Raw genomic sequence first — 21,851 nt, 5'->3', positions numbered from 1 at the left:
TCTTGATTTTACTATTTTGTTTGCTTTAGTGTATGAGAAAAGTAGTATAATGGGAGACATTTTTATTAGTTGTTTGGTTTATTGTCCAATTTTTTACTCTTGACCTGGGTCACTTGAATACCTCCAATAGCTCAAATTTATTGTCCGTTGTTGTCACTGCCTTTGAAGCCTAGTTGTAGAATGCCCACGTCGTTGGTTTGCTCTCAGGCTGCATCATACCAAAGATGTGAAAAATGGTACTAGTAGCTTCCTCGCTTGGCGCTCAGCATTAAGAAGGTAGTGCTAGGACTGGTCAGACGGTCGTCAATATAGTGTGACAGAGTAGGGTATCATACCGTGTGTCTGTGGTAGGATATTCCAATGAGGCAACACTATAAAGTTGTGCATTTTGCTGACTGCTACAAGTTGACTCTGTTGTTTATATCAATGAAAAAATATTATAAATATAAAAGAAACTGGTCTGAGTAGGCTGTAGTACGTGTAGTGCTCTCTAAAAAAAACACCTTGGTATGTTGTGCTTGGCACGTGTAAATGTAAATAACCTACAACCAATATTATGGATTTAGGAAAAGATACTTCATGCCTATTTTTAACATCTCCAATGCCTTCATACCAAAATGACAATTACACAGCTGCTACTCGCATCTTGTACTTACAGTTTCATTTTCTCTTACTGCAATTCCATAGTTCTAATGTTCTAGTAAGAAATAAATCACAGTTAAGTAGTTTACATTTGTGTGTGAAATATACGAGTGTATGTGGCCTCCATGCATACTTTACATACAACACGTTTTTTATCCCTATATGAAAATTACTAATCTAGTATTTCTAGTTTTGTTGTTTTCCTCCTTTTTCTCTGTTAATTAACCAAAACAGCAACTGTTGAGACCTGCAGGATTGTGATGTGGCAAGCTTGCTATGGGTAAGGGTCTATACTAGATGCCCACGGGCAACATCTCGAGCCCGCCCTTTGACCTTTGACCTTTGAGATAGTCTGTCTCATTGAATTAAACATTCATGCCATTACAGTGCAACCTCTGTAGAGCAATACCCTTTGGGAGATACAAATATTGACTGTTAGGTAGAGGTTGTTGTTCCGGAGAGGTAAATTCGATAGTATATTTCAGCATAGGGAAATTATGATGATGTTGTTATACAGAGGTTTTTGCTTAAGAGAGGGCAGCTCTGGAGTGGTTCTACTGTATAAACAAGATTCCCCAATGCATGTCAAAGTTATGGGCCCGACAAGATCTGACATGATCTTTGACCTCCAACTGTGACCTTGACCTTTGAGATAGGAACTGGGGTTTGCGCCTGACGCTCTATCTCACTGAGCTTAACATTCATGCCAAATATACCCAAGATTGCTCCATGCATGTCAAAGTTATGGTCCGGACACATGCACTGACGGAAGACACACGCACACACATACACTCGAACAGCCATTTGGACAAGTATGTCTTCTCTTCCGCAAGAGGGCTCGACAAAAATGCTGTAAGCTTATTTCACTGGTTTTAGGTTCAGGTAGGAATATTCAGCTCAAGTGTAAATGTTTAGGTAGTAATATTGCACTACAGAGTTACTTGCGAAACTGTCACCCGAGAACCATCCACACCTACATCGGATTCCATGATCCAGTAATAGAATAGTTTTCTTGCATTGCAGTATCTGCCATTTCAACATTTTTCTGCCTAAGAATTTGCATTTCCAGACAATGTGATCCTTAAGATGAAGCAATCCAGACATTTGGCGATTGGTAAAATGAAATTAAATCCATATATATATATATATATATATATATATGTTCATTAGAGGAAAAGTACTTGGACTACGAGTCCATGAATGGACTTACAACAAAAGAGAAAAAATAAGGAAATAGTACAGATTTTTTAAAGTTCTATTATGCTTTATCATAAAGTAAAAAAAACATAGTTCCAAACATAAATGTAATTCAGAAGTTAAATATTGTAAATATTCCCATTTTAAGAAAGACCAGTAAAAACAGATATTTCAACAAGTTTAAAAAGAAACAAAGAGTTATAAGTAAAACATGTAATGCCCCTCCTTTACAGCCTGTCAAATAACTTTGCATCTATTTGCCTGTATTATAATTCTAGCCTTACATTTCACTGACCCAACAAAGTTATTATCATGAATCCATAAACTTGAGATGACACAGTGGCCAATCTGCCAAAAGTTTCTTTCAAGCTCAAGGTCAGTATAACCTTTAACTCTGACCTATTGACCCAATGTACAAAATGAGGCTCCTCTCACTCATCAAGTGTGATGCCTTAAATTCCATACATCTTAGTTCATTTGAAACAACTGTGACCTACTGACCTCCGATTCAATAGGAGACCTGTACTGAAGAAAGGAACTAAAGACATTACTTGTACATTCTTCAGTTACTGACAATTTAAAGGGTCACTTTGGGCCATATTCAATTATCCTATAAAATATTTAGGGCCCAGGCAATTGATCTACCTCCATTAAACAATAAGTTAATCTATTCAAGTCAGACCTCATTCAAAGTTTTATGGTTTGTAAAACCATTTGAACTGTGCCATGAGAAAACCAACATAGTGGCTTTGCAACCAGCATGGATCCAGACCAGCCTGCGCATCTGCACAGTCTGGTCAGGATCCATGCTGTTCGCTAAGTTTCTCTAATTCCAATAGACTTTGAAAGCGAACAGCATGGATCCTGGCCAGACTGCGCAGGCTGGTCTGGATCCATGCTGGTCGCAAAGCCACTATGTTGGTTTTCTCATGGCATGGCTCATTTGATTCCCTGTTAATTATACAAAGCATTTTCCACCTAGGATATTTGTTAAAACCATCATAGGCCTACTCAAAATACGGCCTGCCTGATGGACTGAATGACTGAAGAAAATATTTCCATCCCACCTCTTCGAGGGAGGCATCTAATATCTTGAATCAAATATTTGTGTATATTGTGTATTAGCATTAGATTCTACAATTTGCTTTCCTAAAATTATAAAGAAATCTAAAAGTATTGCTTATATATTTTTCAGAGACCAACAAGAATTTTAAAAAAAAGTTAAATATATAATAAACAGTTACACAAGTAAATACATACATAACAGTAACAAGACAAATGGTACAGTATAACGAAATGTATAAATATAATGATATGGTCTGATACAAATACTGACAGTCTATGATAAGCTCTTTTTGTTCAGTGTAAGTTCGATTCCATTTTTAGAAATCATCTTTTAAATGCTATCAATTAACTTAAATAACCAGTTTTCAAGAACTTTGTAGAAACACTAGTTCTCTAAATGAAACTGACAATTTCACCACATAAATCTAAGATGAAGTAACAATGACTTGACACTCATTCTGTCAAATCCCAACAGAAGGCATGAAACTCTTTTGGGGATCTTTAAGTGCTCAATTTCCAGAGCAATATTAAAACTTTAAACAGTATATATCAAAGCTGAAGTGCTGTAAGGGTATATTAATAGTGACAAAGACATCAAAATCAACCAATGATGACTCTAACATGTAATGTTTATACTGAAATCCTTGAAAACTGGAATTTTATATAATTGTAAATCCCCTTCTTCGAAAACATTCCGATATTAACCCTTAAATGTTTAAGTCAGTATCTTGACAATAAATTATGTATATACATATAAGAAACAGTAACTGTTTATAAAAATACATAAATATGCATCCCACCTTCAATAAAATGACCCCCCACCACCACCAACAAAAAAAAAAACAATCTTATTCTACTGAATAAAGTTTGATGGTTACAGAAACAAGTGCTAGCATAATGAAAAGATCAAATTGCACAGCATTAATAAAATATAGTAAAGACATGATCCAGAGGGGACAATCGTAACTTTACTTCTCCAAAATTACCAGTTAAAGGATTATTCGCCATTAGTGATGCTGGTTAGGGGGAGTGGGGGATGGACTTTGTATACAAGTCAGGAAGTTGATGAAGACAATCAGGCAGTCTTGCATAATGAAATAGCTGCACAAGGATGATATAACTACAGTTTACACTGACATTTCTTAACTCCTCTGACTAGAGAAAACTGTGAACAGTTCTGCCTCTACATCTAAAGTAAAGCTTTATACATGTATGTATCAAGCATAAAGTTCATGAATATTTCAAATTTCTCTTTGAGCCATGCCATGAGAAACCAACATAGTGCATTTGCGGCAAGCATGGATCTAGACCAGGCAGCGCCACCATGATCCATGCTGTTCGCTAATGGTTTCTCTAATTTCAATAGTTTGAAAGCAAACAGCATGGATCCCGACTGCGCTGGTATGGATCCATACTGGTCACAAATGCACTTTGTTGGTTTTCTCATGGTGTGGCTCATTTACTGACAAACTTATTACAGAGATTTATTTCAACATGAAAAATTGGTCGAAATTTATCTTGAATTAGTGTAAATACTACAACAAGGAACGTAAATTAATCGAAGCAAATACTGCTCCAACTGAAAGTTTGTAATATATTTAATGCCAAGAAAAAAACAGAGACCATGATGGTATTGTTCCTTAGAATCGAATAGCACCTTATTTGCAACATGAACCGCTAGTTTTAATAGTTAAAAGCTAGTTAAAATTATCTATTCATTAATTTGACAAAAAGTGTACATAATGATTTTGAGCTCATGTGACATCCCAAAATTTTTGAACGGTGCCTAATTTCAAGAGTAAAAATATCTGACACATGTTAATGATAATCATAAAAAAATGTTCAGAGAGGTTCAAAAATATTTAATATCTTTGACTATACCTAAGGTTTTGACAAGAGTTGCGGATTCAAACTTGCTAGATATCATCGAAGATGAAGCATTCAACCAATTTCATCAGATTCGACTAAACAAAAATGGACTTAAATCAAAAAATGTTTTATTTGTGGATTCTGATCTAGTTCTTGACTATGGCAATGGTGACCATGATGGCAAACTTGTATAGATAGTTACAAACAAGCGAAACATTCTACAATTTCAAGGAAAAGGCCATTAAATATGTCTCTAAATAGGTCACAAGGTTATTCTATCTTGCCTAATGGAACCTGTGTTTTGTAAAAGTTTCAACGACCTAGTTCAAAAGTTGACATCATGACCATTGTCATAAAGACATGAAAAAAGGGCCATAAAGTCAAAAGTTTTTTCGTATTATTTGCCTACGATGACTAAGTGTTTAGTTATGCACTAAGCCATATTCAAATTTGACAAACATGACAAATACATACAGAACCAATTTTCCAACGTAACCAATGGCCAATAATAGGCCCAAAAGACAAGGTTACATATCTTAGCTATTGATAGACCTATTTTACTGAACAGATATCACTTTCGAACATACCAAATACACAAGTTAAACAGTTACGAACAATTTACAAGAATTTTCAAGTCAAAAGGGGCCATAATCGAGTCAAAATGCTTTTTATGTACTCTTGCCTACAACTATATTGTGATGGTAACAAGTGGAAAGTTTCGAAGCTTATCCTAAAAGACTATCAAATGTGACTGTCGAAAACTTTAACTAAGATCCTAATAAAAGTGGCCATAAATCACAAGGTTTTATTATTTGCCTAACTGACCGTATGTTTTTGAAGTTCACGTTGATCCAGCTTTTCAAATATGACCTAGAAAATTAACAAGTGAAAATCGGACCAAATTTCATTGAAGATTTGTAATTATGGGCCATACTAAGAGGTAACAAGGTTAAGTTTCAAGTCTTTAACCAAAAGACCTTTTATTGGAGGTCAACGGGGTGACGCCAGTCCGACGTGACCTAGGATATACACCAAGTTAGAACAATCTGACCTAATTCAAAATTTTGAAGTTAATGGACCTTTAGAAAGGTTCAGACAAGTTTTTTCCTATGATAGATCTTGCAGAACCTTTAGACGCAGTGACCACGTTTCAAAACTGAATCTGCATATAATCAGCATCCAAATAGAACATCTGACCAACTTTTCATTAATGTCCATGAAAAATGTGGACCTCTATGGTGGTCACAAGCAAATGTTTTACGGACCACGGACGCCGACGGACGACGACGACGGACACCGCGCGATCACAAAAGCTCACCTTGTCACTTTGTGACAGGTGAGCTAAAAAACAGAGTAAACTATCTATTGCACATAAGGGTAAACATATTGCTGTTCCTTTAAAAAGTAAATCCAATGAATAAATAAGAGCACTATAATTTGTGCAATTTTCGATGTAAACTGCTAGGCACTTTTAAACCTCAGTTTAAAAGCTAGTAAAAATTAAAAATCTATTGCAAATAACTATGAACTATAAATATTGTAATAAATAATGACATTTTGAGTCTGCATGTGGAAACATTTTATAGACCTCTAAGTTTTTAAGTCGGTGCCTACTTTCACAGTCACATGTTAAGATACTAGCATTAACATCATGTAGAAGGTGGTTTATAATCATAAAAAAAAACTTTCAAGAAGGCTTGATAAATAATACATTTAATATGCTTTGACTTTACTAGAAGAGGTTATGAACAAGAGCTGTCGGATGACAGCGCGCTCGACTATTCGAAGAATTGATTGAAGAATGGGGTCAAAATATTTCCATAGATTTTCAGACTAAACTAAAAAATGGATTAAACAAAAAATGTTCCTGCATTTGTGGATTTCGATTAGTCTTGCACTAAATGGCAATGTGTGACCATGATGGCAAATATGTTAAGTTATATGTTAGGCAAAACATGGACTTATATGAAAAATTTAACTATTTTCAAAGTCCAAAAAGGGCCATAATTCAGTCAAAATAGTTGACAGAGTTGTGTACTCTTGCCTACAGATGGAAATCATGTTGATAAACTAGTGTTAAAAGTTTCAAAGCCACAGTTCAAATAGTTTTGACAAAATGCTGACTTGTAAGAAAAACTGAACAAATTTCAAAGTCCAAAAAGGGCCATAATTCAGTCATAATAGTTGTCAGAGTTATGTACTATTGCCTAGAGATGGAACAAAGTGTTTAATGTTTAAAAGCCATATGTCAAATAGTCTTGACAAAACATGGACATATACAAAACAGAACCAATTTCCAAGTTCAAAAAGGGCCATAATTCAGCCAAAAAAGATGAGAGAGTTACGTACTCTTGCCTATTGATAGAGACTATTATACTGAACAAGATATAAAAGTTTCAAAGCCATATGTCAAACACTTTACACAAAATATAAACTGGTACGAAAAACTTAACCAAGATTTCTAAGTCAAAAGGGGCCATAATTCAGTCAAAATGCTTGATGGAGTTATGTACTCTTGCCTACAACTGGATATTGTGATGGTAAACAAGTGTTGAAAGTTTCAAAGCTTTATCTCAAAAGACTTTGTCAAAATGTGGACTGGTACGAAAAACTTAACCAAGATTTCTAAGTCAAAAAGGGGCCATAATTCAACCAAAATGCTTGATGGAGTTATGTACTCTTGCCTACAACTGGACATGGTGATGGTAAATAAGTGTTGAAAGTTTCAAAGCTTTATCTCAAAAGACTTTGTCAAAATATGAACTGGTACGAAAAACTTAACCAAGATTTCTACGTCAAAAGGGGCCATAATTCAGTCAAAATGCTTGACAGAGTTATGTACTCTTGCCTATAACTGGACATGGTGATGGTAAACAAGTGTTGAAAGTTTCAAAGCTTTATCTCAAAAGACTTTGTCAAAATGTGGACTGGTACGAAAAACTTAACCAGGGTGTGACGCCAACGCCGACGTGAGTAGGATAGCTCTACTTATTCTTCGAATAGTCTAGCTAAAAACTGAAAAACCTGAATTCAAAATTTTGAAGTGTCCACACTGGTACATTATTTTTCAGCTTAAAGGAGAGGTATACAGATCTGTTCTTTAGATACCCAAAAAATCAATGAATAGATCTTGCAGAATGCCACCTTTAGACGTCAGTACGACAAACATCTTGTTTCAAAACTGGTAAAAGCTGCATTATGAAGTCAGGCATTGCCTACAAATATACTGAGTACATCTAGAAACACAACACTTGGTCTACAGTCTATATTTTTTTAACTGACAATCCCTTGCATTGGTAAATGCAATTGGTGGTTTTACACAATATTGACTGTGTGCTTGTTTAAACCTGAATTTAGACCCTTGATATAATTGAAATATATATATAGAAGGAAATTATAAAGGAAAGTATGAAAAAATTGAAGGTAAAACTGTTGCGTTTCTGTATGTACTGAGCATAATTTCCGATAAATCTCCGGTCTTCTTGATTTTATTGCATCTTAAAAATCATTGACTACGGTTAGCTCAATCCACACATCTCTTGACAGCCAGTCAAATTCAAACACATAAGTATGACTGTATATAAATTACAGATCAACACCAAATATTGGACATTTTGTATCAAATATTATACTGAGTAGCATTATATTGGTAAACAATGTGTCCCTTCAAGGTATCTAACAGTTTCAAGCTATCTAAATGGTTGAGCTCATTTTAAGTGAATCTCTAAAGCTGCACAGACAGGACTTATGAATGACTTTTTTTAAAAAGAAGTAAAATAAATGCTATTTTCAGATCCCATAATTCCAAATTGAATAATGCTTTGTTCCTAAATAAGAAAACAATTAGTATTTACTGAATGTTAAAACAACATCTGCAACACTTTTAACAAATAATTAGTCAAAACTTTAATGTCAGAACATTGTACAAGTTATATATGGAAGCCTTCTCCAGAATAGTCCACTATAAGTTACAGAGTAAGTTCGTAATTGTCAAAGTTGTTAAGAATCGATTAATATAAGATGTTCAGATGTTTAATATCTAACACATTCATAAGCTCTCTAACTAGAAGAGCTCGTTTTAGGGGTAATTTCTCCAACTTAAGGAACTTCATATAGGTTAAGCTCTGGGCATTCAGTCAGCTCTATGTAGGTTGCTGTCTGGGTTGGTTAGGTTGCATTTTTCTCCAGTTGTAGTAGTGTGTCACCTGCTGCGGTACCTCGGCTAACACATGCTTAGCTAACTCTGCTGCTGATGCCTGCAACAGCAAAATCGAAGTGTCGCATCAACTCTTGGTAATACAACATTAATCATCTATGTAAAAGAGTAAGGCATTACAAAAGGGAGATAATCTCTCACAAAAATACAGACCACTCACATCATAACATGATTTATCTCTTAAATATAACTCATCTTATAAACCCTCTGAAAATGTTTGTTTTGAAATGGCATCATGGACACATTGTTCATAGTTATGTTCATTATGTCCTTAGAACAAAAAACTCATATGAGCCGTGCCATGGGAAAACCAACATAGTGGGTATGCGACCAGCAAGGATCCAGACCAGCCTGCGCATCTGCGCAGTCTGCTCAGGCTCCATGCTGTTCGCTTTCAAAGCCTATTGCAATTTGAGAAACCGTCAGCGAACAGCATGGATCCTGACCAGACTGCGCGGATGCACAGGCTGGTCTGGATCCTTGCTGGTCGCATACCCACTATGTTGGTTTTGTTCTATCATGTACTGCTTCAGATTTCACTTACATATATCTCATTGATATCATTTTCTTTCTTATATCTCATGAAATATTTACAAAGCAAGATTTTTTTTCTAATAAAAGGCATAAAATCATAATAATTCAAACTAAATGTGTATCTGTATCATGACACTGGTTCCCCAACTCTAGCCACTTTATGCATATTTTTATCTAAATCAAGTGTAATAACTCTGGTTTTACTGTGTGAAATCCCAATTAAAACACTAGGTTGATGATTTCACATGTTGAATAACAATCCTGTGAAGTTTGATGACTCTTAGTGAAATATTTTTTGCGATATGCTTCTGCACGATACAATTTTAACTGACGGATAAAAGCAACTCAAAATGCTCTTGTCCTTCAAAACATTTGGGAGCCACAAAATATACTTACAGCAGTGTAGCCCCCTTTCTGAAAATCTCTAAAAGGTACAAACTGCACAATATCCCTGTGCACGGGTTGACCATTTGGTGCTCTCAGAACACCATCATCCCCATCCAGCAGCCTCATGTCTGAAAAGTCTGCCCGTCCCACACCAACAATAATGATGGACATTGGCAGAGCTGATGCATGAACTATTGCACTTCTTGTCTCATCCATATCTGTTATAACACCATCTGTTAGTAGCAACAGGACAAAGTAAGCCTGAAACAAGATAATGTGTACAAATTATAACCCTTTTTGTTAGCAGTAACAGGACAAAGAAGGTATGAAACAAGATAATGTATACAAGATATAACCCCATCTGTTAGCAGTAACAGGACAAAGTAAGCCTGAAACAAGATAATGTGTACAAATTATAATCATATCTCTTAGCAGTAACAGGACAAAGAAGGTATGAAACAAGATAATGTGTACAAATTATAATCATATCTGTATGCCGTAACAGGACACAAAGTAGGTCTGAAACAAGATAATATATACAGTTATATTTTTTTAATCAAGTACAGTTGAAGCACTTTTAAAAGCTGTTCACCCAAGAAACATTTCTCTAAAATTATTTAAAAATCCTACCAACAATGTAAGAGGAAATGTCATTTTAATATTTATCTACTGTTACCTCTGGTGGCTACATGATTGGACAATATGACATTTTAATATTTATCTACTGTTACCTCTGGCGGCTACATGATTGGACAATATGACATTTTAATATTTATCTACTGTTACCTCTGGCGGCTACATGATTGGACAATATGACATTTTAATATTTATCTACTGTTACCTCTGGTGGCTACATGATTGGACAATATAACATTTTAATATTTATCTACTGTTACCTCTGGTGGCTACATGATTGGACAATACCAAAATACTCCTGCAGCTAAAACTCACAGGATAATATAACACTGAATGCTTTAAGTACATCTTACATGAGCCCCTTTAGTTGCTTCCTCCTGCTGGGCCCCGGCAGCAAACCTGGCTACATGATGGATAATAGGGGCTGCATTGGTTGGTCCCCACAACTGTACTTGTTGAATACAATTCTGATATGCCTGTATTATACCTTGAATGCCTGCAAAGGAAATAGAAACCAATTACAAGACAAAGACTGCTCTGTGGAGTGATATAGGGTCACTTATCACTGATCAAAATTCTTAGAAATTGCATTTACAGTGTATCACTTTGTATCTTTTATTCACTTATGTTTTTGCTTCTTCACTTTGTTTCAACAACAATATTTTACATTTTTTTTGTTGTGAAATGTCATTTATACAATCTATCTAAGCTCCTTAACTTTTAACGAAAGCAAACTGAGCTTCTGCAAAAATCTGACCATATTCCAAATCAAGTAGGATAAGGTACTAAATCATCATAGAAAATATGAGCCTCGCCATGAGAAAACCAACATAGTGCATTTGCGGCCAGCATGGATCCAGACCAGCCTGCGCATCCGCGCAGTCTGGTCAGGATCCATGCTGTTCGCTTTCAAAGCCTACTGCAATTTGAGAAACCGTCAGTGAACAGCATGGATCTTGACCAGACTGCGCAGGCTGGTCTGGATCCATGCTGGTCGCAAATGCACTATGTTGGTTTTCTCATTGTGCGGCACACTTCATTTTCGTCATGTTAGAATCAAACAGCATCAGCACCTAATTTAGCTATGTTTTCTCACAATGTATAATACCTTCCATGACATTTTATCAGCTGTGCTCATATTATCATAGAATACAGTACTTTTCACTTCCCTGGACAATTAAATGATATACCTACCTGCACAGAAAGGGTTCTGGGGGTTAAAATTTATGGCAAATTCATGTGACACTTCTCCAGATGGTAGCTTTGCTCCAAAACCAAGGGCTGGAAACATCTTATCACTGAAATTAAATTTCATCAAAGATGATAAAAAGAGTCATGAAACTGTTTTTACTGTTACTAAAATGATGTAATTCTAGACAAACTCAAGCTAAACATATCTTTCTTTGCTATAATTTTTAATCAAGATCAACTATCAAAACATTCATGTGTCATAGTTCTAACATGAGACAGAAGATATTTACCATTCTGTAGAACGAGGAAGAAAATATTTCCTCACTAACATACCAAACCATAGAATGAGGAAGAAAATATTCTCACTAACATACCAAACCATAGAATGAGGAAGAAAATAATTATATCCTCGCTAACATACCAGACCATAGAATGAGGACGAAAATATATCCTAGCTAACATACCAGACCATAGAATAAGGACGAAAATATATCCTCGCTAACATACCAGACCATAGAATGAGGAAGAAAATATTTCCTCATCAACATATCAAACCACAGAATGAGGAAGAAAATACATCCTCACATAGCAAACCATAGAATGAGAAAGAAAATATATTCTCATTAACATACCAAACCATAAAATGAGGAAGAAAATACATCCTCACTAACATACCAAACCATAGAATGAGGAAAAACATATTTCCTCACTAACATACCAAACCATAGAATGAGGAAGAAAATATTTCCTCACTAACATACCAAACCATAGAATGAGAAAGAAAAGACATCCTCACTACCATACCAAACCATAGAATGAGAAAGAAAATACATCCTCACTATCATACCAAACCATAGAATGAGGAAGAAAATACATCCTCATTAACATACCAAACTATAGAATGAGAAAGAAAATATATCCTCATTAACATATCAAACCACAGAATGAGGAAGAAAATACATCCTCACTAACATACCAAACCATAGAATGAGGAAGAAACTATTTCCTCACTAACATACCAAACCATAGAATGAGGAAGAAAATACATCCTCACTAACATACCAGACCACAGAATGAGAAAGAAAAGACATCCTCACATAGCAAACCATAGAATGAGAAAGAAAATATATCCTCATTAACATACCAAACCATAAAATGAGGAAGAAAATACATCCTCACTATCATACCAAACCATAGAATGAGGAAGAACATATTTCCTCACTAACATACCAAACCATAGAATGAGGAAGAAAATATTTCCTCACTAACATACCAAACCACAGAATGAGAAAGAAAAGACATCCTCACTACCATACAAAACCACAGAATGAGAAAGAAAATACATCCTCACTATCATACCAAACCATAGAATGAGAAAGAAAATATTTCCTCACTAACATACCAAACCATAGAATGAGGAAAAAAATACATCCTCACTATCATACCAAACCATAGAATGAGGAAGAAAATATATCCTCGCTAAGATACCAAGCCACAGAATGAGGAAGAAAATACATCCTCACTAACATACCAAACCACAGAATGAGGAAGAAACTATTTCCTCACTAACATACCAAACCATAGAATGAGGAAGAAAATATTTCCTCACTAACATACCAAACCATAGAATGAGAAAGAAAATACATCCTCACTACCATACCAAACCATAGAATGAGGAAGAACATATTTCCTCACTAACATACCAAACCATAGAATGCTGAAGAAAATATTTCCTCACTAACATACCAAACCACAGAATGAGAAAGAAAAGACATCCTCACTACCATACCAAACCATAGAATGAGGAAGAATATATTTCCTCACTAACATACCAAACCATAAAATGAGGAAGAAAATTTCCTCACTACCATACCAAACCATAGAATGAGGAAGAAAATATTTCAACCATAGAATGTTGAAGAAAATATTTCCTCACTAACATACCAAACCACAGAATGAGGAAGAAAATATTTCCTCATTAACATACCAAACCATAAATTGAGGAAGAAAATACATCCTCACTAACATACCAAACTATAGAATGAGGAAGAACATATTTCCTCACTAACATACCAAACCATAGAATGAGAAAGAAAATATATCCTCGTTAACATACCAAACCATAGAATGAGGAAGAAAATACATCCTCACTAACATACCAAACCATAGAATGAAGAAGAAAATACATCCTCACTAACATACCAAACCATAGAATGAGGAAGAAAATCTATCCTCGCTAACATACCAAACCATAGAATGAGAAAGAAAATACATCCTCACTAACATACCAAACCAAAGAATGTGGAAGAAACTATTTCCTCACTAACATACCAAACCATAGAATGAGGAAGAAAATATTTCCTCACTAACATACCAAACCAAAGAATGTGGAAGAAACTATTTCCTCACTAACATACCAAACCGTAGAATGAGGAAGAAACTGTTTCCTCACTAACATACCAAACCATAGAATGAGGAAGAAAATACATCCTCACTAACATACCAAACCAAAGAATGTGGAAGAAACTATTTCCTCACTAACATACCAAACCATAGAATGAGGAAGAAAATATTTCCTCACTAACATAGCAAACCACAGAATGAGGAAGAAAATACATCCTCACTACCATACCAAACCATAGAATGAGGAAGAACATATTTCCTCACTAACATACCAAACCATAAAATGAGGACGAAAATTTCCTCACTACCATAACAAACCACAGAATGGGGAAGAAAATATTTCAACCATAGAATGCTGAAGAAAATATTTCCTCACTAACATACCAAACCACAGAATGAGGAAGAAAATATTTCCTCTAACATACCAAACCAAAGAATGAGGAAGAAAATATTTCAACCATAGAATGTTGAAAAAAATATTTCCTCACTAACATACCAAACCACAGAATGAGGAAGAAAATATTTCCTCATTAACATACCAAACCAAAGAGTGAGGAAGAAAATATTTCAACCACAGAATGTTGAAGAAAATATTTCCTCACTAACATACCAAACCACAGAATGAGGAAGAAACTATTTCCTCACTAACATACCAAACCATAGAATGTTGAAGATAGTATTTCCTCACTAACATACCAAACCACAGAATGAGGAAGAAAATATTTCCTCTAACATACCAAACCAAAGAATGAGGAAGAACATATTTCAACCATAGAATGTTGAAAAAAATATTTCCTCACTAACATACCAAACCACAGAATGAGGAAGAAAATATTTCCTCATTAACATACCAAACCAAAGAATGAGGAAGAAAATATTTCAACCACAGAATGTTGAAGAAAATATTTCCTCACTAACATACCAAACCACAAAATGAGGAAGAAACTATTTCCTCACTAACATACCAAACCATAGAATGTTGAAGATAATATTTCCTCACTAACATACCAAACCATAGAATGAGGAAGAAACTATTTCCTCACTAACATACCAAACCATAGAATGCTGAAGAAACTATTTCCTCACTAACATACCAAACCAAAGAATGAGGAAGAAAATATTTCAACCACAGAATGTTGAAGAAAATATTTCCTCACTAACATACCAAAGCACAGAATGAGGAAGATAATATTTCCTCACTAACATACCAAACCATAGAATGCTGAAGATAATATTTCCTCACTAACATACCAAACCACAGAATGAGGAAGAACATATTTCCTCACTAACATACCAAACCACAGAATGAGGAAGAACATATTTCCTCACTAACATACCAAACCATAGAATGAGGAAGAAAATATTTCCTCACTAACATACCAAACCACAGAATGAGAAAGAAAAGACATCCTCACTTACGTACCAAACCATGGAATGAGGAAGAAAATTTTTCCTCACTAACACACCAAATCATAAAATGAGGAAGAAAATATTTCCTCACTAACGTACCAAACCATCTACTTCATAAGCCCAATCATGCTACTAAGTTCAAAGGTCCTTGGTCAAGTGTTTCTCCAGTTGTTGGGCCGAAACCATTTTCAGGATTTTGGCTGTTGTGACCTTGACCTTTGACCTACTGACCTTAAAAACTACAGGATTCATCTACTGCATAAGCCCAATCAAGCTACCATGTTTGAAGGTCCTGGGTCAAGTGGATCTCAAGTTATTTGGTGGAAACCATTCACACTACGGACTGACTGTCATCCGACATGAAAAACAGGTGCAAAGCAATATACCACCACTTCTTTGAGGCTGGGCATAATCAAGATTGGTATGGGTAGATGCTGTGAATTGGGAGGGGGGTGTATATTTGACTTACATATCATAGTCCTGACAAACAGCTCCTACAGCCTGTATGCTTGCATGTATTCATTGGGCTGGTACGGGCTGATACAGCAAAAGGAGACTTAAGTGAAAAGTGACTTACGTATCATAGTCCTGACAAACAGCTCCTACAGCCTGTATTGCCTGCATGTATTCATTAGGTTGGTATGGGTTGATGTAGTGCAGGGACTGTGGATCAGTAGGTTCTCCATTAGAGCCTGTAAAATCTACTCCTACCTGCAATCATAAACAGTTAAATTTCTAATCTACTGTGAAACAAAACAGAGTTGTCAACTTCTACTACTTCATAATAAAACAACAAGTTAGGTTGTCAAATGCAGCTGCAGACAATGGGCCTAAAAATGTTCAAACATCTGCCCAAATGTTTCTTTAATAAACACAAAACCATAAATTTAGCATAAATCAGAGGTAAGAAATGATCACTATGGTCATGCATCTACGTAGTTAATTTAATTCCTGGTGGGCATTCATGTACATTTTCAATTATATTCTTCAACAGCTTAACAAGCAGTTTTCAATTTTCTAACATTATCAAACTTGTCTTAGGAGTGAAAAAAAATGTTGTTTGGTAAGTATAGGTGGTCTTTAAACACACATCTAACAGTTTCCTTCTAACAGACATATCTTTCTGAACTTTTGCTTTTTTTGCTGATTTCAAAACATCAATCAAAAATAACCAATAACAACTGCAGGTCACAGGATTCATTTTCATTTATAGCATGCTCTAATTTTTTACAAAATGCAGAACTATCAAAATATGCAAAATGCCCTAAATGTTTAAACCTCTCTTGACTCAAGTCTTATCTTCCTTCAAATTCAGGGTTTTTTCTAGCTAATTTGGGAACATGGCCTATACCCCCAAAATTGGGAATTCTGACGCATAAATGTTCCAAACTGGGAAATATTTAGTCCCATAGGATATAGTAAGGATGTGTTCAAGCACTACCTCATACACTTGTTTCACATTGTGCAACCTCTTTGACATACTTCCATTACAAAATTGTCTATAATTTGGTCTATGTTTGTGCAATTTTGATGGAATTTTTTTCAGAATGTAGATTGGGAATTTTTGCACTCATTTTGGGAAAAATACATACTTTTTGGCATTTGAAATATAGCCGAATAACGGCTATAAAAACAGCCGAAAAAAAAACCTGAAATTGCTAAAGATTTTATCACAGTCCTGCATTCCTTGATCCAGAAAATTGCAATCTTTTTAAATGTAAGAAAATGAGGACAGTTCACAGGATCCATTAGTTAGACTGTTTTTGGTTAGACCTGTATCTAAGATTGCAAAGAAATGAGAAATATGGTTTCTTTTGAAAAACTACGTTTTACATACATCTTAAGGTTTAATCTATGATGAAGCATTTCATTTAGAAATCAAATGACATTTTTCCAGTTTTGGCGGAAACAAAGTTCAACCAGATGTTCCTGTTAAGTACAGATGGTCTTAAGTACATGTGGTCTTGATTCAAAGGTAAAAATAAACAGAATATGTTTCATCTGGAAATGAAAACAGCGTGGTGATCCCTGTTCACTGTCTTAAGCACTAGTAAGATTATAAATATATTGTACATCATGTACAAACATACTGTAGAATAAGCACATATAGAAGAAACCAACGAAACATGTTCAGCAAAACCTGTAATATATACATGTACATAACTTAAGCTTCCACTTACTGTAAAATTGATCTGCATTCCACCATAAATGAACTCTAAAAATGAGGGGACTCTCTTTACCTAGAAATACATATTCATATTTACACATTTACATTTACAGCAAAGAGAAGGAAAAAACATTATCAATATAAAACTGTTTGCCAAAAAGACAGTATGATAAAATATTTCTATTTTGTTCATGGAAATTGATATATGAATTAAAAGTTTTTGTATTACTCAAGAAAAAAGTGAGAATTTTTTAAAATGATGGAACCATTTTTTCTGCCTGAAACAACAAGCTTAAAGCCTCAAAGTCCTCTGTACGTAATAACAGTTGTAAATTGTATTTTTTTTTACAATATCCTCTCTCAGCAAGCCCATATAGTGCTAGTCAGTTATTCTGAGTATTTTTATGTGGTTTTTTTTTTTATCTTTTTCAAATACAAACTCATTCTTTGCTAGAAACTGACAAGTTCCATGCATTCAATGATTGACTTCTAATGACTTTGAATGCAGAATACATGTACTTCACCAGCTGGTAGAAACCAAGTTTTATCATTGAATATTGTGAGTGGGGTATAAAAGTCAGTATGGAACAAAATATAGCAATAATATGTAAGCATAGGATTCTTCTTAGTTTTCCAGTACAAACTTACAGTGATAGCATCCAGTATAACATATCCAGAGTTCACATATTTCTTCTTCTTTGCCTTTTTGTGTTCATTTATAACAGGAAACTGAAATAAAAATGAAAGACATTATTTTTCTAAATAAACAGGACACCTTTTATTCATTAAATATTTCTTTCCATCTTATCGAGACAAATATTTATTATTCTTTCCTGGAAACAACTATTTGATTTCTATGACAAATATCACAATTTTATTTCTTCTACTGGACAGACTGCCGCAGTAAATAGATCGCCTTTAGGCTTCTATACTATCAAGAATTTTTAATATAACAGTATCAGAAACAGTTTTATTTTATAAGATTCTGTCACTGGTTATAGGTACATAGATGGGAATATCTGGCTTGAGGGTAACTGTTTAGTTGGTAACGAGGTTCTACCAAGTTACCGCTAAAGCAGTTTCCCTCAAGCTGGATATTCTCATGATCTGCACATACAACCAGGAAGTGATAGAATTCTTTTCTTGCATACCATATACAACAAAGAATACTAAAATCAAAATCAAACAAATGACTTTCTTATAGCACATTTTTCCTTCAGTAGTGTAATATTTAACTCGTAGCCGGCTAAATTTCTAAAATGGAATGGTCCATCATTCAATTTGGACAATACCATTTATTATTCGAAGGGGTAGTCTCTGAAAAATTACTGACTGAATAGGAAACAGTGCAAACCACAATAAGGTTTAAGGGTTAACAAAGAGTGGGAACCTAACGTCTGTAAATAGGAAATATGCCATGACATTATGAAGACAAAAGCAATGTTCTAGTTCAAGTTGTGTTTTGTCATCTGAAGAGAAATATTAAAATATTATGTCTTTTTCATAAAATAACCTTTTTTTCATAAAAAATATATCATAAGGAACAAAGAGGAAATATCAAGGTATTCTTATCCAGTTTACATAAACAAGAGGACCATGATGGTCCTGAAACGCTCACCTGTCCCCACATGAACTGAGTATGACGTCGTTTTTTCTATTATTTGACACAGTGACCTAGTTTTAGAGCTCATGTGACCTAGTTCTGAACTTGACCTAGATATCATCAAGATAAAAATTCTGACCAATTTTCATGAAAATCCATTGAAAAATATGGCCTCCAGAGAGGTCACAAGGTTTTTGTATTATTTGACATAATGAACTAGTTTTTGAAGGCATGTGACCCAGTTTTGTACTTGACCTAGATATCATCAAGGTGAACATTCTCACCAATTTTCATGAAGATCCATTGAAAAATATGGCCTCTATAGAGGTCACAAGGTTTTTCTGTTTAGACCTAGTGACCTAGTTTTTGACCGCAGTTGACCCAGTTTCAAACTTGACCTAGATATCATCAAGATGAACATTCAGACCAACTTTCATAAAGATCCCATGAAAAATATGGCCTCTAGAGGTCACAAGTTTTTTCTATTATTTGACCTACTGACCTCGTTTTTGACCACATGTGACCCAGTTTCAATCTTGACCTAGATATTATCAAGATGAACATTCTGACCAACTTTCATGCAGATCCCATGAAAAATCTGGCCTCTACAGAGGTCACAAGGTTTTTCTATTATCTGACCTACAGACCTAGTTTTTGATCGCACGTAACCCAGTTTCGAACTTGATTTAGATATCATCAAGATGAACATTCTGACCAATTTTCATGCAGATCCCATGAAAAATATGGCCTCTAGAGAGGTCACAAGGTTTTTCTTTTATTTGACCTACTGACCTAGTTTTTGACTGCACATGACCCAGATTTTCTATTTTTAGACCTACTTACCTAGTTTTGGAATGCAGTTGACCCAGTTTTGAACTTGACCTATATATCATCAAGGTGAACATTCTGACCAATTTTCATGCAGATCCCATGAAATATATGGCCTCTAAAGAGGTCACAAGGTTTTTCTATTATTTGACCTAGTGACCTAGTTTTGGATCGGATGTGACCCAGTTTCGAACTTGACCTAGATATCATCAAGATGAACATTCTGACTAATTTTCATGCAGATCCCATAAAAAAATGACTTCTAGAGAGGTAACAAGGATTTTCTATTATTTGACCTACTGACCTAGTTTTTGACCGCAGTCGACCCAGTTTCAAACTTGATCTAGATATCATAAAGATAAACATTCTGACCAATTTTCATGCAGATCCCATGAAAAATACGGCCTCTACAGAGGTCACAAGGTTTTTCTATTATTTGACCTACTGACCTAGTTTTGGACCGGACGTGACCCAGTTTCGAACTCGAACTAGATATCATCAAGATGAACATTCTGACTAATTTTCATGCAGATCCCATGAAAAATATGACCTCTAGAGAGGTCACAAGGATTTTCTATTATTTGACCTACTGACCTAGTTTTTGACCGCAGTCGACCCGGTTTCGAACTTGACCTAGATATCATCAACATGAACATTCTGACTAATTTTCATGAAGATCCATTGAAAAATATGGCCTCTAGAGAGGTCACAAGGTTTTTCTATTTTTAGACCTACTGACCTAGTTTTTGACCGCACATGACCCAGTTTCGACCTTGACCTAGATATCATCAAGGTGAACATTCTGACCAACTTTCATAAAGATCCCATGAAAAATGTGACCTCTAGAGTGGTCACAAGCAAAAGTTTACGCACGCACGGACAACGGACGCTGCGCGATCACAAAAGCTCACCTTGTCACTTTGTGACAGGTGAGCTAAAAATAATAATTACTGCACATACCTACTAAATAGATGTAGTTGGATTATATGTCATTTTCAGCTTAAGAGTTATCCTACACCCCTGGTGTACAATGGACTTTTCAAGAACGGGTGTCTTAGTATGCAAGAATCAAATATCTTTGTCCTACATCAAACATTAGGATGGAACAAGAGCTGTCTGATGACAGCACGCTCGACTATTCGAAGAATTGATTGAAGAATGGGGTCAAAATATTTCCACGGATATTCAGACAAAAGAAATAGATAGATTAGACAAACAATGTTCCTGTATTACTTTGATTTCGATAAGTCTTGCACTAAATGGCAATATATGAGCCAATTTCAAAGTCCAAAAAGGGCCATAATTCAGCCAAAATAGTTATGTACTCTTGCCTACAGATGGAAATCATAATGATAAAGAAGTGTTCAAAGTTTAAAAGCCATATGTCAAATAGTTTTGACAAAACATGGACTTGTATGAAAACAGAACCAATTTCAAAGTCCAAAAAGGGCCATAATTCAGCCAAAATAGATGACAGAGTTATGTTCTCTTTCCTACAGATAGAGACTATTATACTAAACAAGTGATAAATGTTTAAAAGCCATATGTCAAACACTTTACAAAAAATATGAACTGGTACAAAAAACTTAACCAAGATTTCTAAGTCAAAAAGGGCCATAATTCAGCCAAAATCTTTGACGGAGTTATGAACTCTTGCCTATAACTGGACATGGTGATGGTAAACAGGTGTTGAAAGTTTCAAA

At 35.0% G+C, this 21,851-nt stretch overlaps 1 protein-coding gene across 2 annotated transcripts in view; it reads right to left on the bottom strand.

Moving 5' to 3' along the window:
• Window positions 1–6,465: 6,465 nt before the first annotated feature.
• LOC123550654 (copine-3-like) overlaps window positions 6,466–21,851 on the bottom strand; it is a 32,188-nt gene continuing 16,802 nt past the window's right edge. For both annotated transcript variants that reach the window (XM_053545210.1, XM_053545209.1), the window contains exons 9-15: window positions 18,366–18,446; window positions 17,731–17,790; window positions 16,128–16,261; window positions 11,741–11,844; window positions 10,900–11,042; window positions 9,920–10,171; window positions 6,466–9,029 (exon numbers count right to left, since the gene is read on the bottom strand). In XM_053545210.1, coding sequence (XP_053401185.1) covers window positions 8,916–9,029; window positions 9,920–10,171; window positions 10,900–11,042; window positions 11,741–11,844; window positions 16,128–16,261; window positions 17,731–17,790; window positions 18,366–18,446 — 888 coding nt within the window. In that variant the 3' untranslated portion in view covers window positions 6,466–8,915. The remainder of the gene's footprint in view (window positions 9,030–9,919; window positions 10,172–10,899; window positions 11,043–11,740; window positions 11,845–16,127; window positions 16,262–17,730; window positions 17,791–18,365; window positions 18,447–21,851) is intronic.

This window comes from Mercenaria mercenaria, chromosome 6, assembly GCF_021730395.1.
Source record: "Mercenaria mercenaria strain notata chromosome 6, MADL_Memer_1, whole genome shotgun sequence".
NCBI lineage: Eukaryota > Metazoa > Mollusca > Bivalvia > Venerida > Veneridae > Mercenaria > Mercenaria mercenaria.
The sequence above is the reverse complement of the archived record's forward strand: the minus strand, read 5'-3'. Positions and strand labels throughout refer to the sequence as shown.